The sequence below is a fragment of the Pimephales promelas genome, chromosome 5 (genome assembly GCF_988280905.1).
Source record: "Pimephales promelas chromosome 5, fPimPro1.hap1.1, whole genome shotgun sequence".
Lineage (NCBI taxonomy): Eukaryota > Metazoa > Chordata > Actinopteri > Cypriniformes > Leuciscidae > Pimephales > Pimephales promelas.
In genome coordinates, this window is record NC_142773.1 from 26,499,249 (window position 1) to 26,513,283 (window position 14,035).

The 14,035-nt window shown below is 36.0% G+C and overlaps 1 protein-coding gene across 1 annotated transcript in view; it reads left to right on the forward strand.

Moving 5' to 3' along the window:
* eif2b3 (eukaryotic translation initiation factor 2B subunit gamma) overlaps window positions 1-14,035 on the forward strand; it is a 39,648-nt gene that overhangs the window by 17,634 nt on the left and 7,979 nt on the right. Inside the window, exons 6-10 of the mRNA XM_039654737.2 lie at window positions 9,374-9,463; window positions 11,562-11,695; window positions 11,810-12,000; window positions 12,158-12,220; window positions 13,100-13,248. Coding sequence (XP_039510671.1) covers window positions 9,374-9,463; window positions 11,562-11,695; window positions 11,810-12,000; window positions 12,158-12,220; window positions 13,100-13,248 — 627 coding nt within the window. The remainder of the gene's footprint in view (window positions 1-9,373; window positions 9,464-11,561; window positions 11,696-11,809; window positions 12,001-12,157; window positions 12,221-13,099; window positions 13,249-14,035) is intronic.

The following is a 14,035-nucleotide window of genomic DNA, read 5'->3' on the forward strand; positions in this document are numbered from 1 at the left end:
TGTATTTTATGATATTAATTGTTTTTGTTGTGCCCTATACCTGTGAAAGGTGCTATATAAATAAACTTTTACTTACTTACTTACTTTTATGGGTTGAAATGAAATGCCTTAAGCTCTTGATAACTTGCAATTCGCTATGGAGCTGATTTATACATTTTTTTTCATTATTAATTTCTTTTATGCAGCATTCTAAAGCCCTTATCTATGCTTGAGCTGTTTGAAAGAAAAAAAATGAAGGAAATAATACTGTGTGAAAACAGTCAGCTTAAGGTATAGCTACAAGTTAAATGTCAAAATAACTCCAATATCATACTCAAAATAAATGTATCTTGCTATTTGATGTAGTTTGAATTATACCCATGAGATTCCCCTGAGGGGAATTATTTTGGGATGTTTGTGAGAGTATGTCTAAAAGTGGAGTTAAACGCATTGGGATTGGTCCGAAAGATCAGCCAAAATTAGTGACTTCTGATCGAGTCATAGAATGTGATTATAGGCCAATCCATTGGAGTATCCTGATTTTTATTTTGTTTTTTATTATACAATTTTTCATAATCAGAGCAATTTGATATATTGAGATCTAGCCTTCTAGTAAGAAATTGCCATTAATGCACAAAACTTTAGACTGTAAATGTGTTGGGGCATTTTGTTGTGTGGTTGGGTTTACGTTTCATGCTGAAAATTGACTTAGTCTGTCTAGACACTATTTAAAACTGCCACCCTCATAGAGGTGCCGCTTCCTCAAGCGGCCTAACGGGGCGATGACCTGCTGTTTTTGCTGCTGGCTAATAAAACTGGTTCCTCCTCCACACCGGGCTGTCATAAGTGCTGCCTGTCAACCCTGCTTTAGCAGACGGCATCCTTTCTTAACTGTTGATCCAATCCGTCTTTCCTTTCCGACCCAACACTGCATTTCTGTCCTGATTCTTTCACGGTTTCTCTTTTCTTTGGATTTTCTTTGTGTCTGAGGTTTTAGAGCTATCTATTTTTTCCCAGATTCATAAAGATGAAGTTTATAAAATGTGTAAAAGAGTCAAAACAGCACCAGGAATTGTGCACAAATGAAGATCTGCTGCAAGGAGATGTCTTTTTCAAAGTGCAATGGTGTAGCTGCTATGATGAGAAAAAACGGGTATATTTTTTATACCCAAATAAATCCCATCTTTCCTCCCCGCCTTTTTAATGTTTTAATGTTATCTGATGCTGTCATTTCAGTGTTTAAGAGCTGATATTGGCAAGGCTCATCAGATTTTCAGCACTTTGCCGTTCCAGGTTGTGGGGGGGGTGATCAGGGTTCTGGGAATAAGAGAACTGTTGGGCTCTGTGTTGGGAGCTCATTTGGGGAGTCGTTGCCCCTGTAAACCTTATCTAGTAAATAGAAGGGTTGCAGCAGCTGTTAGCATGCTGTACGCTGAGAGGGAGACTAAACACTCTGCCTGATCTGACGCTACGTAATATTTGATATTACGTTTTGATAATTGCCAGGATTTAAAAAGTGTCCTGTGGAAAATTCTCCTGGTTCAACCAGACCCTGGTTCATTTCATTTCCACAATGAAATTGAGCGGAAGTGCGTAGGAGGGCGCAGCCAGGCTAGTGGAATATGACCTGGAAGTGGAATATGACCTGGCCATTTCTTTTTGTCCCCTCTCAAGGACACTGACTTTCTCAGTACCGGTTGAGAGATGTCTGCTAATGTTTAACATTACTTCAGAGACTGTTTGTCTGTGTTGTCTCTGAGCCTTGCCATTGTCTGCATGTGTGTTTATACAGGCACAGCAAAGCTTATATATGCAGTCCACATGTGTTAAGGCAGTCCTTTTTATCTATAAGACCTGTAAAAACACGGCCTTCTCTGTATCATTATTGCTTAAAGGAAGAGTTCACACAAAATAATATGACTTTCTTTCTTCTGTGGAAACACAAAAATTACAAATTATATTTATATGTTTCAGGTTTGAAAAACATAGCGAGAGTAAATGCATTTTTTCATCATAGGATGAACTATCCCCTTAATTTTTTACTTCTACATTGGTGGAAGTATCTCGGAAGTTTGGTTAACGATGTGATGGTGACCGGGGTTGCCAAATTTGGTTGCCTGGCTGGATTGAACTGGAGCTGGTGCAATCTTTAGGACTCCCATCCTGAGGTAGAAACAGGGAAGCAAAAAGAGAAGTTTTAGCGTAGTTGCTGTTAATAGCATTTTAGGCAAAAGATGATTATGTGTTGAATGTACTTTTTTTAATCATGTAATTGTAGTAAGTTAATGAGAAGCATTATGTGAATGATTGGATAAACTAGATTGATGCAAAACTGTTGCAAGAGTGAAATATGCACATAATTGTGATGTAAGTTATGTGTTAGACCAAGCAGGTCCCGTGTGAGAGCATGAGCCAAAAAGCATGTGTCTCTTGCCAAATGCATGGGAGTTGGCAACTCTGCAATGACCGATAGATTTCTAGCATTACATCTTCATAAGAGACAGCAACAGCCATATGAGACAGCAACGGTGTTGAAGTACATCTTAAGCCCCTTTTCCACCAAAGCATTTTTTTGAGAGCCGGTTCGGAGCCGGTGCCTGCGCGCAAACCAGTTCTTTGTGTTTCGACTGCCAAAGAACTGGTTCTCGGCCAGGAGAATTGGTTACAAAGCGGGAACCAACTCTTTGCTGGACTAGAACTGTTCTTTTACCACGTCATGCTTACGTCGAGGGCTGGTTTAGATGTGTCCTAAACATCTTTTCTGACCATGATAAAGGATCGCAAAGCCAAGAGAAACATTTGCAGAAACACGATGGAGTCCGCCTTTGTAATTGTTATGCTTGAAGTTAACGCAAGTGTTTCTATTTTTGTAATTTTTTTATTGAAGACATTATAAGCAAAGAAGAAAAGTCACGATATAGAACGAATAAATAGAAAGAAAAAAAGACACAATTGCAGGGGTACATAACTTATCATAAAAAATTACATATCAAACGAAAAGATTAAAAGACTTGCATATTTCAATTGTTTTTAAAGCTTTCTTGGTATACGAGTTAGAGATAATCCGAAAGTAATGTTGTATTTGCAAGCGTTTCTAGCTAAGACGTATGGCGACGTACACAGTGACGTAACAACGTCGTTCCCTGGGCGCTCTAGTCAGTGGAAAAACAAATAGGTTCTGAAGTGGTTCGCAAGTTGAACTCCAACTCCGAACCAACTTTGAACCAGCACCAGTTCCGAATCAGTTCTTTTTTTGGTGGAAAAGGGGTATTAGTGGTAGTCCTTTTGTGTTTCTAGGATTGAAGAAATGTGAGGGGAAAAAAACATTTTGGGTATCGGTTTCTCCATCTTTATGTGGTCTAGTAGCAAAACAGAGTGAAACTGTTACACATGTGACATTAGTTGATACTAGAATTGATTTTTACAGATTCCGATCTCGTACATCTTGATTTATTTTCAACCTCATATTGTTTACCGGTGCTTATTCTCTGAGACAATTACAGTGTTGTTTAGTATTAATCAATGAATTAATTTATTGATCAACTGTTTAGTTAGTTACCAAGGCAATATTTTGGCTAAAGTAAAAATGATATTATACTTTTGAATTATACTATTTTTATTTCATGCTATTTTAAGTCATTTTAAGTTGTTTTAGAATTATTTTTAGTTTTCAATAACAACACTGGACTGTTGTGCCCCAGGGCCCATCCCATTATGATCTGATCAGATTATATTAAGTGCCACATATATACATAGACTTTCTCATGTATTTGAACAATTGTGGTAACAATGTATTAGATGCTCACAGGACACACTCATAGCGGTCACAACTCTTGGTTCCCTGTTTTCTAGCACTAACTTGCTGTAGCCCACTAGATTTAAACTTTTTAATTGTCAAAAATCTAGAAATAATAGATCAGACAGGAAACATGTATGAATCTTAGTCTGGCAGCCAGAAAGAAGCAGTAAACTTCCTCGGACAGCTCACTAAAAAGGCATGTTAACATTGCTGCTCCTTTTGCTTTGTTAAAGCTGCGAGTGTTTAATAGTGTTTAACATTGTGCGCAATCCAGCTCTCCCTCCTAAACACGCTCAAACATTACACTTTCCAGACTGGCTGAGGATGTTTGAGAGTAAGGTGTGAGCCATATGTCCTGTGCTAAGATTTACCAACCTGTCAAATCCAGACTCAGCTGTTGTCTTTCTCCTCCAATGTTAGTCTGTTAGTTATTTAACCTGCCGATTCAGACGAGTGATCACAGAACAAAGGTCTTCCGTTTACCTAGGTCTGGATAAATTTGCTCAGGGTCCATCGACGGCACACCGTGTAACGTATGACCTCACTGTGCTGTAACGCAGATTTTTGTGCTGGGCTTTATAGTAAGTAGTAAGCCATTAAAACTAATAGTGTGAGTCACTCACAACCCTGGAGGCCTTTCTCAGGTTTTTGTCATCCTTGTCAAGCAGACAGCAAGAAAAAAATATTTATTGATGGAAACTGTGTCTAACGTTTGGTTTTAGAGCAGACTTTTACCATTAGTGGACGATTCCGCTTTATGACATTTCATGACAATTCCTTCAAGATTACAATGAAGCAAATTAGTTTTTGTCTATTAGTCACACAGTCAGCAGTGCGATAGACCAGTAGTCCTCTTTGTAGAACACAATATTTGAAGCTCCTCTTTCATACACACCAAAATAGGGTGACCACCATCAAACAAACCAAATGTGGGACGATTATAAGTTTGTGTGGGACAATGTGGGACAACACTAAAACATACCCTGAAACTGTTATATAATGTATATCTAACTTTATAAAAACATTTGTATTCTGCCTTTCAGCTGACAAAAATTCTTTGTTCTTTAGTCCCTTCCAGAAAAAAAAAAATCTTTATTTTACATGTCATTTAAATTAAACTTCATTCAGCCCAAAGGCAGCAGGCATCATACAGACAACTATTTTAGAAACAGTTCTGACCAAGTCCAACTAAAATCCAACAAACTGAACAAATAAAATATAAAACAACATGAAATTAGACAGACTTCTATATTAACAATAGAGTAAAGAACCAAAACCAAAAACGTTCATATTTTTAGAAAGGATGCTAATTAAAACAACCACAGCAGGCAACAGGGCAAACAACAACAGATAAATTCTGTTAAATTAAAATTTCAATCTACTTATAATCCATTTGTTTTCTGACAGGGAACACATGGAACGAATCACCGGTCCACATTTTGATTGATAGCCGTCACAACCTACTAGTGACCGTGTATATTCCTTTATTTTCAACCATTGGCCAGTATATAAAATACAGATTTATTTGTAAAAAAAAAAAATGGTTGTATTTGTACTTATGACAAACTGCTGTTAAGTATAGGTGAAACTACGCTGCAAAAATAATAAATAAAATGCTTTCTTAAAAAGGCAAAAGAATGCAAGCACGTTTTCTTAAAATGATAATTAAAAACCAATAGACTGATGAAAATGCGGGACATTTCTCAATATGCGACGTGCAAGACAAGGGGTGCAAATGCTGTGCAGTACAACGCAAAGCGGGACGGGTGGTCACCCTACACCAAAACATTTCTGATATTTCTGCTGCAATTGATAACTGTTAAATAAGTATTTATTGAATTAATTCATGTGGTTAATTTAATATATTAAAATTTAATATATTAAATTAACCTCATGAATTAATAACACATGAATATATAACTTCTCGAATCACAAAATCATGGCCATGATTTTGTGATTCGAGAAGTTATATATTTCAGAAAAGTAGTTATTGTGGGAAATGAAAAAGAAATGTGGTTTCGGTATACATCTTCATTTTATGCACTTATTTTTATCATTTTAATTTAGAGTTGGATATTTGTACTATATTAATAATATATATATATATATATATATATATATATATATATATATATATATATATATATACTGTATATATTAATTCTTTAAAATAATCCCGAGGCCTCCTAGTGTGCCCCGGCCCCCTGGTTGAGAAACACTGCCATAGAATTTCATTGAAGGCCTTGTGCTGTATCTTTGGTTCTGAATATCATGAAGTGAGCAGTTTGATTGAAAAGTTATTCCTAGTTGTTTTGCATTGTGAGCCTTAAATTGTCTGCACTCCATAAACAGCACCTGTTGCTCGTCATTTGGCAGTCTTGTCTTCTTCCTGACCCTCTATTCCTCTCTCTTTAACACTCATTCCTCATTCAAAACCACAAGGATCTGTACCCGTTACTCATCATTCCTTCATTCGGCCCATCATTCTGTCTGATTCACTCATTCTCCTGCCCGCAGGTGCCAGACCATGATGTCACATGTTGGGTGTTCCCATAAATCAGCGTGTCATGCCTTTGTTCATTCCTCGCCTCCTTTGGATCTCTCCCTGCTGTCTGTGTGTGTGAGCCTAGCCTAGCACATTGGTACCATATGTAGCCGATAAGCCGAAAACATCTGAATGTTCCTCAGTCTCCACACGCACTTTTCCTGCTTTTCAGGAATCCAGCCACTGCTGGCTAATGGAACGACTTAGTGTCATCATAATTTATTTCGAATGTATCCACACGCATACACGCTCTGATTTACACATGGCGAGTCTGTTTTTGAGATTTGGGTGAGTAAACACTGCAGCGTTTCAGGCTCTCAGTGTGTCATCCGCTGGAGGGAAACAGTAAAGCTCTTGAGACGAGATGGTTCTCTTACGTTCTCGCTTCGTAAATGTCATGGGGGGTGGGAGGGTCCTCCTGTTCTGTGTTTACAGCAGGTTGCCCGGCATAAAGCCTGCATGTGGTGCAGCACAGTGTATCTGGTAGGGTGGGAGTGGAGTTTGAAAGTGTGTGACCACAAGGGATAATTCTTCTCTTTTGCATTTGTTTTAATTTGTTTATTTTAATTCTTTCTTTTCTTTTATTAAGAGTTCTCTTCTGCTCACCAAGGCTGCATTTATTTGATCGAAAATGCAGCAGAAACAGTAATAATGTGAATTTTTTTTTTTTACAATTTTAAATAACTGTTTTCTATTTGACTATTTTAAAATGGAATTTATTCCTGTGATGGCAAAGCTGAATTGCTTCATTCTTTAGTGTCACATGATCCTCTTTTTTTTTTCAGAAATCATTCTAATATGCTGATTTGCTGCTCAAGAAACATTTATTATAATTATCAATGTTAAAAACAGCTGTGTACAATTCTTTCTCAGGATTCTTTGAGTAGAAAGTTTAATAAAAAAACAACAATTTATCAGAAATAATAGATAGCTTTTGTAACATTATAAATCAATAACTTCACGGTCACCTGTGATCAATTTTAAATTTCTTATATATATATATATATATATATATATATATATATATATATATATATAAATATTTATTAGTTTTAAAGGATTAGTTCACTTTAAAAAAAAAAAAAAAAGAAAAAACTTTTGCTGATAATTTACTCACCCCCATGTCATCCAAGATGTCCAAGTTTTTTGATGAAAACATTCCAATATTTTTCTCCATATAATGGACTTCATTGGGTACCAAGGGTTCATTGGGTAAAGCCCTTTGAAGCTGCAATGAAACTGTCATTTGGACCTTGAACCGTTTGGTACCCCAAAAATCCTGGAATGTTTTCATCAAAAAACTTCATTTCTTTTTGACTGAAGAAAGACATGGACATCTTGGATGACATGGGGGTGAGTAAATTATCAGCAAAAGTTTTTTTTAAAGTGAACTACTCCTTTAAGTTTAAACTCCAAACTGAATGTCAGAATGGGAAAGAAAGGTGATTTAGGCAATTTTGAGCGTGGCATGGTTGTTGCTGTCAGACAGGCCGGTCTGAGTATTTCACAATCTGATTTTCCATGATTTTGACCACTGTACTAAAATGTTCCAATAGAGCATCTTTGAGATGTGGTGGAATGGGAGCTTCATGCTCTGGATGTGCATCCCACAAATCTCCATCAAATGCAAGATCCTATCCTATCAATATGAGCCAACATTTCTAAAGAATGCTTTCAGCACCTTGTTGAATCAATGGCATGTAGAATTAAGGCAGTTCTGAAGGCGAAAGGGGGTCAAACACAGTATTTGTATGGTGTTCCTAATAATCCTTTGGATGAGTGTATATACTGGGTATAGAATGATTTTTTTTTGTCCATTAGACAAAAATATACATATATAAAAATCTTCTAAAAGCATTTGTTTATTAATTTACTTTTTAATTTTTAGACATTTATATTACAGTGTAACAATTCTTGTGAAAAGATTAATCAACTGTATTTCTTCCTTTTTTTACTTTTTTTTTACTTATAAAATTAACTTATGTTCAACATATTAGCAAAATTGAATGGAATTAAAATATTAATTCCAAAGATTTAAAAGTTGAAAGTTTATTGAATTTCATAATTTCTTAGTATAGCCTGCATTTGCATTTGACCCCCTTTTTTGAAATGGTGAGCTTTTTATTTCCAGGTTCAATTTAGATATTACATTTCTGATTTTTAAGTCTCTTTTGAACCTAGCTGTTCGTGCTTTGCATTGTCCATTGATACACTTGAATCATCATGAATTAAGGCCATTGAGCAAAACCTTGACTGAGTAATCTTGAAGTACAAACTATTCTCTCTAGATAGGAGTTTGTGTTTGTGACATGAAAGTCCTTCACAGCTTAACTTGCATTGTTGTCTAGTCTGCTTTACCTTTAGTAACACTTCATGTTGTCCGTCAGGATGTTCTGGACTCTTTCTCCATGTGAATCGCTCTTGCCCCGGGGCAGCCATTTTGTGGGCCTCTTGTGTCACTGTGGAGGGGCTCCGGGAGCATTTTCATGTCAATGGCAGGCTATAAAACAGTCTGGGGGGTCCGTCAGTGCTCCTGACATCTCACTACTTACAAGCTGTGGAAGCAAACTTAATTTGGCTAGAGTTGCCATAATATTTTTTTTATTATTATTATTATTGTCTGAGATTTTATAGAGGTACTTCATAATTTCTTCTCTCTCATGTCACTTCACTTGTCTTTCACTTGTTATTCCTATTTTGGGGGTCATTATAGTTCTCTTACAGTGCCTCAAAGAGACCAATTAGGTTGGGAATGAGACAGGAAAATGAAAGGCTGCATGGGACATAAAGGCAAGCTATATAGTCTAATTATAAAACATCTGAGGAAACAAGGTTAGCAGGGTGCCTTGCAATGTTTTTTTGTCAGAGCTGTTATATATTTGCTTTGTTTCACCATCAAGCACTTTCCACGTTTACCCTGCGTGTTATTCTGGTGGAGCCGCAGCCTCCTTCCTCACATTTACTGTAATTATTTTTTACTTGCACCCAAGATGCTTAGCTTCACTACCCTTCCTTTCTCTGACGCTCTCTTTTTTATATCACTCTTTCAGGCATCCCAGAATGCTCATCAAGACCGGCCTTCTAGATGCTCACCTGTACTGCCTGAAGAGATCTGTGGTCGATTTCTTAGTACACAACAAGTAAGTTGGGATTTCCGAGTTTCACAGCTTGTTTCGTGTCACAGAAGTAGTACTGAATGGTGCGGTCATTAAAGCAAAAGGAATATTATCAAAATCACGTTCATTTTTCCATTGAACTTTTCACTCAAATTGTTATGATAGTTTAATTCATCTAATTGTGTTGCATCAAAATGTGCAGTTTTTTTCCTGAAAGCACCTTCTCTGAATTTTTAATCTGACACATTACCATCTGTTAAATCTGGCTTTACCATATTATTAACTGATGTCAGGGTGGACTTAGGTCATTAAAATAGGGGTTCAATTGTACTGCAGGACTTTTAAGCAGTTGAAATGCAAAGAGCAATTTTGAAGGTGTGCCAGTTTTTGGTGTAATTAATGAACAAATAAACATAATAAGTAAAATATGGAATATGTATTTTTTTTATTTATTTTCTTCACTATAATTAATCACTTTCATTTCAGTTTGTTTTTATTGTAAAAGCCTAAATTGAAAATCAAAAATTGCCCCTTACGCTTCATGGCAAGCATCTTATCAGCACCACTTTCACATAACCAGTCTTCTCTTCATCTAGTCGTTCCGCTGTGTCTCTAATCTTAGAGAGTGTCCCTGTGTCCTCAACAGTCCACCCCTCCATTGCTCCCATAGCTCTCCATTCATCCTCTCCAATAGCCCTCCATTCCCCTGCCCCTCCAGTCCCCTTTGTGCTCCTGTAACTGACATTGTGAGGCCGGGCAGCCTGCTGTAAAGTGGTGCTGTGCATGGCCTCTCTTAGGTCCTCTCCCGCTCACATACTTGAGAAAAGCGTGAGGCTTCTCTCCGCTTTGACATTTTAATTCGCTCTCCCCCTGATATAAATATCATTTCATCTAATCTGCCCCCCCTCCTCTCCTCACTTTCCCTCATCAAAGTAGTTTGACTTTTTTATGCTGCCTTTTCTCTCTCTCGTTCACATTCTTTTTTCCCCCCATCCATCCCTCCCTCCCTCCGTCTCGCTCTCTCTCTCTGTCGCCCTTGAGCCTGCAGTGCCATGGAGTACTAAAGGAAAAAATGGACATAGTAACTGTTGTTTCTCTCTCTGCATTCAGATGGAAATTCTAATCTTGCCTAAAAGAAAATAAAGAGAGAGAGGGAAAGAGAGAGACTGGTTTAAGGAGGTGGTGGAGATTTTGAATTGCTCCTCAAGCATACATGATTTTTTTTTTTTTTTTTTTTACAACCATGATTCAACTCTTTATACCTTCAGGAGAGGAGACCATAAATTCAATTGTTCATTAAAATAAGAACATTCCTCTTTTGCATGGTCTGTGAATGGGGTTTTAATTGAGGAATTTTGGACTTAAGCATTGTTTATCACATTCATTAATATTAATAAATAAATAAATAAGAAAGAAATTATTATTTTAGAATTAATTTTAAAAATAATTAATTTATTAAATAAATCATCCAAATTTCTTTTCATTGGAACAACTCAGCTTTTAGCTTCATGCAAAGCATACTTTGTCTTCTATTGCCATAGACTGCGATTCAATAGTTTGGGGTCAGTAAGAGTCAATAATTATATATTTTTTAAAGAAATTAATACTTTGCAGTTCTTTCTAAACTTCCTCAAATCATTTGAAAAATTGCATCAGTTTTCACAAAAATATTAAGCAACACAACCATTTTCAACGTTGATAACAAATGTTTCTTGTGCACTAAATCATCATATCAGAATGATTTCTGAAGACTGGAGTAACCATTCATGTAATGATACTGAAAATTCAGCTTTGGCATCACAGAATAATTTTTTTTTTAATGTATATTAAAATTGAACGCAGTTATTTTAAATTCCATTGTAAATATTGTAAAAAAACACAAGTTTTTACTGTATTTATGATCAAATAAAAGATGCTTCTTTTTAAAAAAAAATCTTATCAGCCCCAAATTTTTAAATGATAGTGACTTCTTAAGCCACCTTTTGTAATAATGTCTATTCAGTGCTTTACTCTTCTGCCACAGTAATGTCTTTAAATCAGTTAAATGATTAATCAAAATGATTGAATAATAGCAAACAAATCTCCAAAAATGTTTTTCTATATGCTTTTTTTTGGTTTACAGGTCTGTGACTTCAATCAGAGGAGAATTAGTGCCGTATTTGGTGCGTAAGCAGTTCTCCAAGTCTTTAAACTCTCCAAATGCCACAGAGGATTCAGAGAAGAATCAAAAACGACAAGATGCTCACAACAATTTGGGTAAGCTTCCTCTTGTAATGACTCACAATTCACATTTGTCAACCCTTTTTTATGCGACTGTTAAGTATACAAAATATACGGTGACCTTTCACAAACTCATACACGTCTTCACAGAGCTCCTCAGCACCAGTAAAGATGAGCCGCTGCTCCAACTTGCCCGAGAGAGGTCGTGTTGGAACGATCACCGTGGAGACATGAGCGAGGCCTACCATGGCGGAAAGCTACGCTGCTACGTTCATATCATGGAGGAGGGCATGTGTTACCGTGTCAACACGCTTGCAGCTTACATAGAAGCCAATCGTGTGGTGAGTACAAGCTGAAAGAACTGTTTTTAATGACACCGTTTTTTAATAAATCTGTAAATAAGATTATTTGTCCATAGTTAAAAAAACAGTTGTTTGAGACACTGGTTCAGCTGTAATGGCTGCATTAAATTGTGGGATGGTTTCCATCATCCCTTAGGTTCCAAAACTATTTGAGGACCCTTCAATCCATCCATCTGCTGTGGTCACAGAACGCTCTTTGGTGAGTCCCATAGGCACGTCACTAATATTTTGGCTGTGTACAGTAGAATTGAAAATGCATTTTTTGATATGCCTTATTAAAATCTATAAAAGTCACATTCTGCTATTGTAATAAAGTGCAACCCTCCCTCATATGCACGCACACATGCATGTATATGTCTATTCGCGAGATTGGAAGTCTATTCGCGAGATTGGAGAAAATTGAGATGTATTGATTCCTCTATCGCGTCTGTTTTAGAAGAAATCGTTGCTCTGATTGGTTCTAGGTCCATCCAATTGAGTGCAGAGTTGTTGTTTTTTTCCTGGTTCGATTAAGACACGCCTCATAATCAAATCCCTATGAAGCAGGATCAGACTCGCATTCTGAATAGAATATTAAAAAAACAATAATAATCGCACTATATATATTACATATTCTATAATAAAATCAACTAATCAAATGTTCAAAAAACGTGACTCATCCCTAATAAATACTTATACTTAATAAAATACATATATATATATACACACACACACAGTATGTTGAGAGCATAGAAAGATCTTGGTTTTAGTCATTCACAGTGCTTACATAGAGGCCAATTGTGGAAGTGGGTGGAGCTAAATTACTTTTTTGGTGCTTGTTTTATTTTATGTAGTTTTTCCACCAGGAATTGTGGTATTATTTTAAAAAAAATAAGCTAAAATAATGCTGGCTGGCAATTTTCTACAAATCCAATGGAATATCAACCTTGTATCTCACAGTAGGTCTGTCTTTAAAGGTTTATGAGATATTGTTAGCAATTTTCCAATGGAGAAAATGAATGAGTTTTTACTTCTAGAACCAGGCTGTTGCACTCCATAGATTTCTCCTAAAATAAAGTTATGCTATCTCTTTTATTAGGTTGGAAGTGACAGCATTATTGGGCCATCTTGTCAGATATTAGACAAGACATCAATTAAGCGTTCAAATGTTGGCACATCAACCACGATCAAGGAGAAGGTGAAGATCATCAACTCCATCATCATGAATGGAGTCACTATTGAAGAAGGGTAAGTGATTCTGACTGTTTGTGAGAATATGATGCAGAAAAAGCCTCTTAATGGGAAATTTAGTTTTTAAATCAAACCCAGACCGGATGTTTAACAAAAGTAACATTATTTGCTTTCTTTGAATGGTGAAATGTAAACGTATTTGAAAATGTAGACCTTCTAATAAACTAAATAAATTAAATAAATAGCTAAATTATGTTTCTGAAATTAAAATGTCATACATTGCAGATACTTCTGGGAACATTTTTTGAAACGAAAAGTCAATGAATTTTCCATGATTCTTATCACAACTGACTGTAAGAGTAATATGGAGATTACTCCATATTGGGGAATAGTGGGGAAATTCTTTTTTTTTTAAATGAACATGAATTACATTATTTGCTTAAATCAATCAGACTTCAGACGTCTATTCGCGAGATTGTTATATTGATTTTAAATTTAGATAAAGTAAAACGTATATTGCCATTCAAAAGTTTGGGGTTGAAAAAATTTTTGTATTCAGTCTTTAGTGCCATGTGATCTTTTAGAAATCTTTCTAATATGGTGATTTGGTGTTTGAGAAATGTCATATTATTATACATTTTTAAAGTGGTTGCCAAAGATTTGATGAATAGAAGAGAATTTATTTGAAATATATATATTTTTTGGAACTATGCAAAATTCTTTACCGTCACTTATGATTAATTTAATCCATTCATATTGAAAAAAAAATCTAAAATGACTGACCCCAAACATTTTAACAGTAATGTACATAGTGCTCAAAGCTTTTGCAACTTAATACACCCCT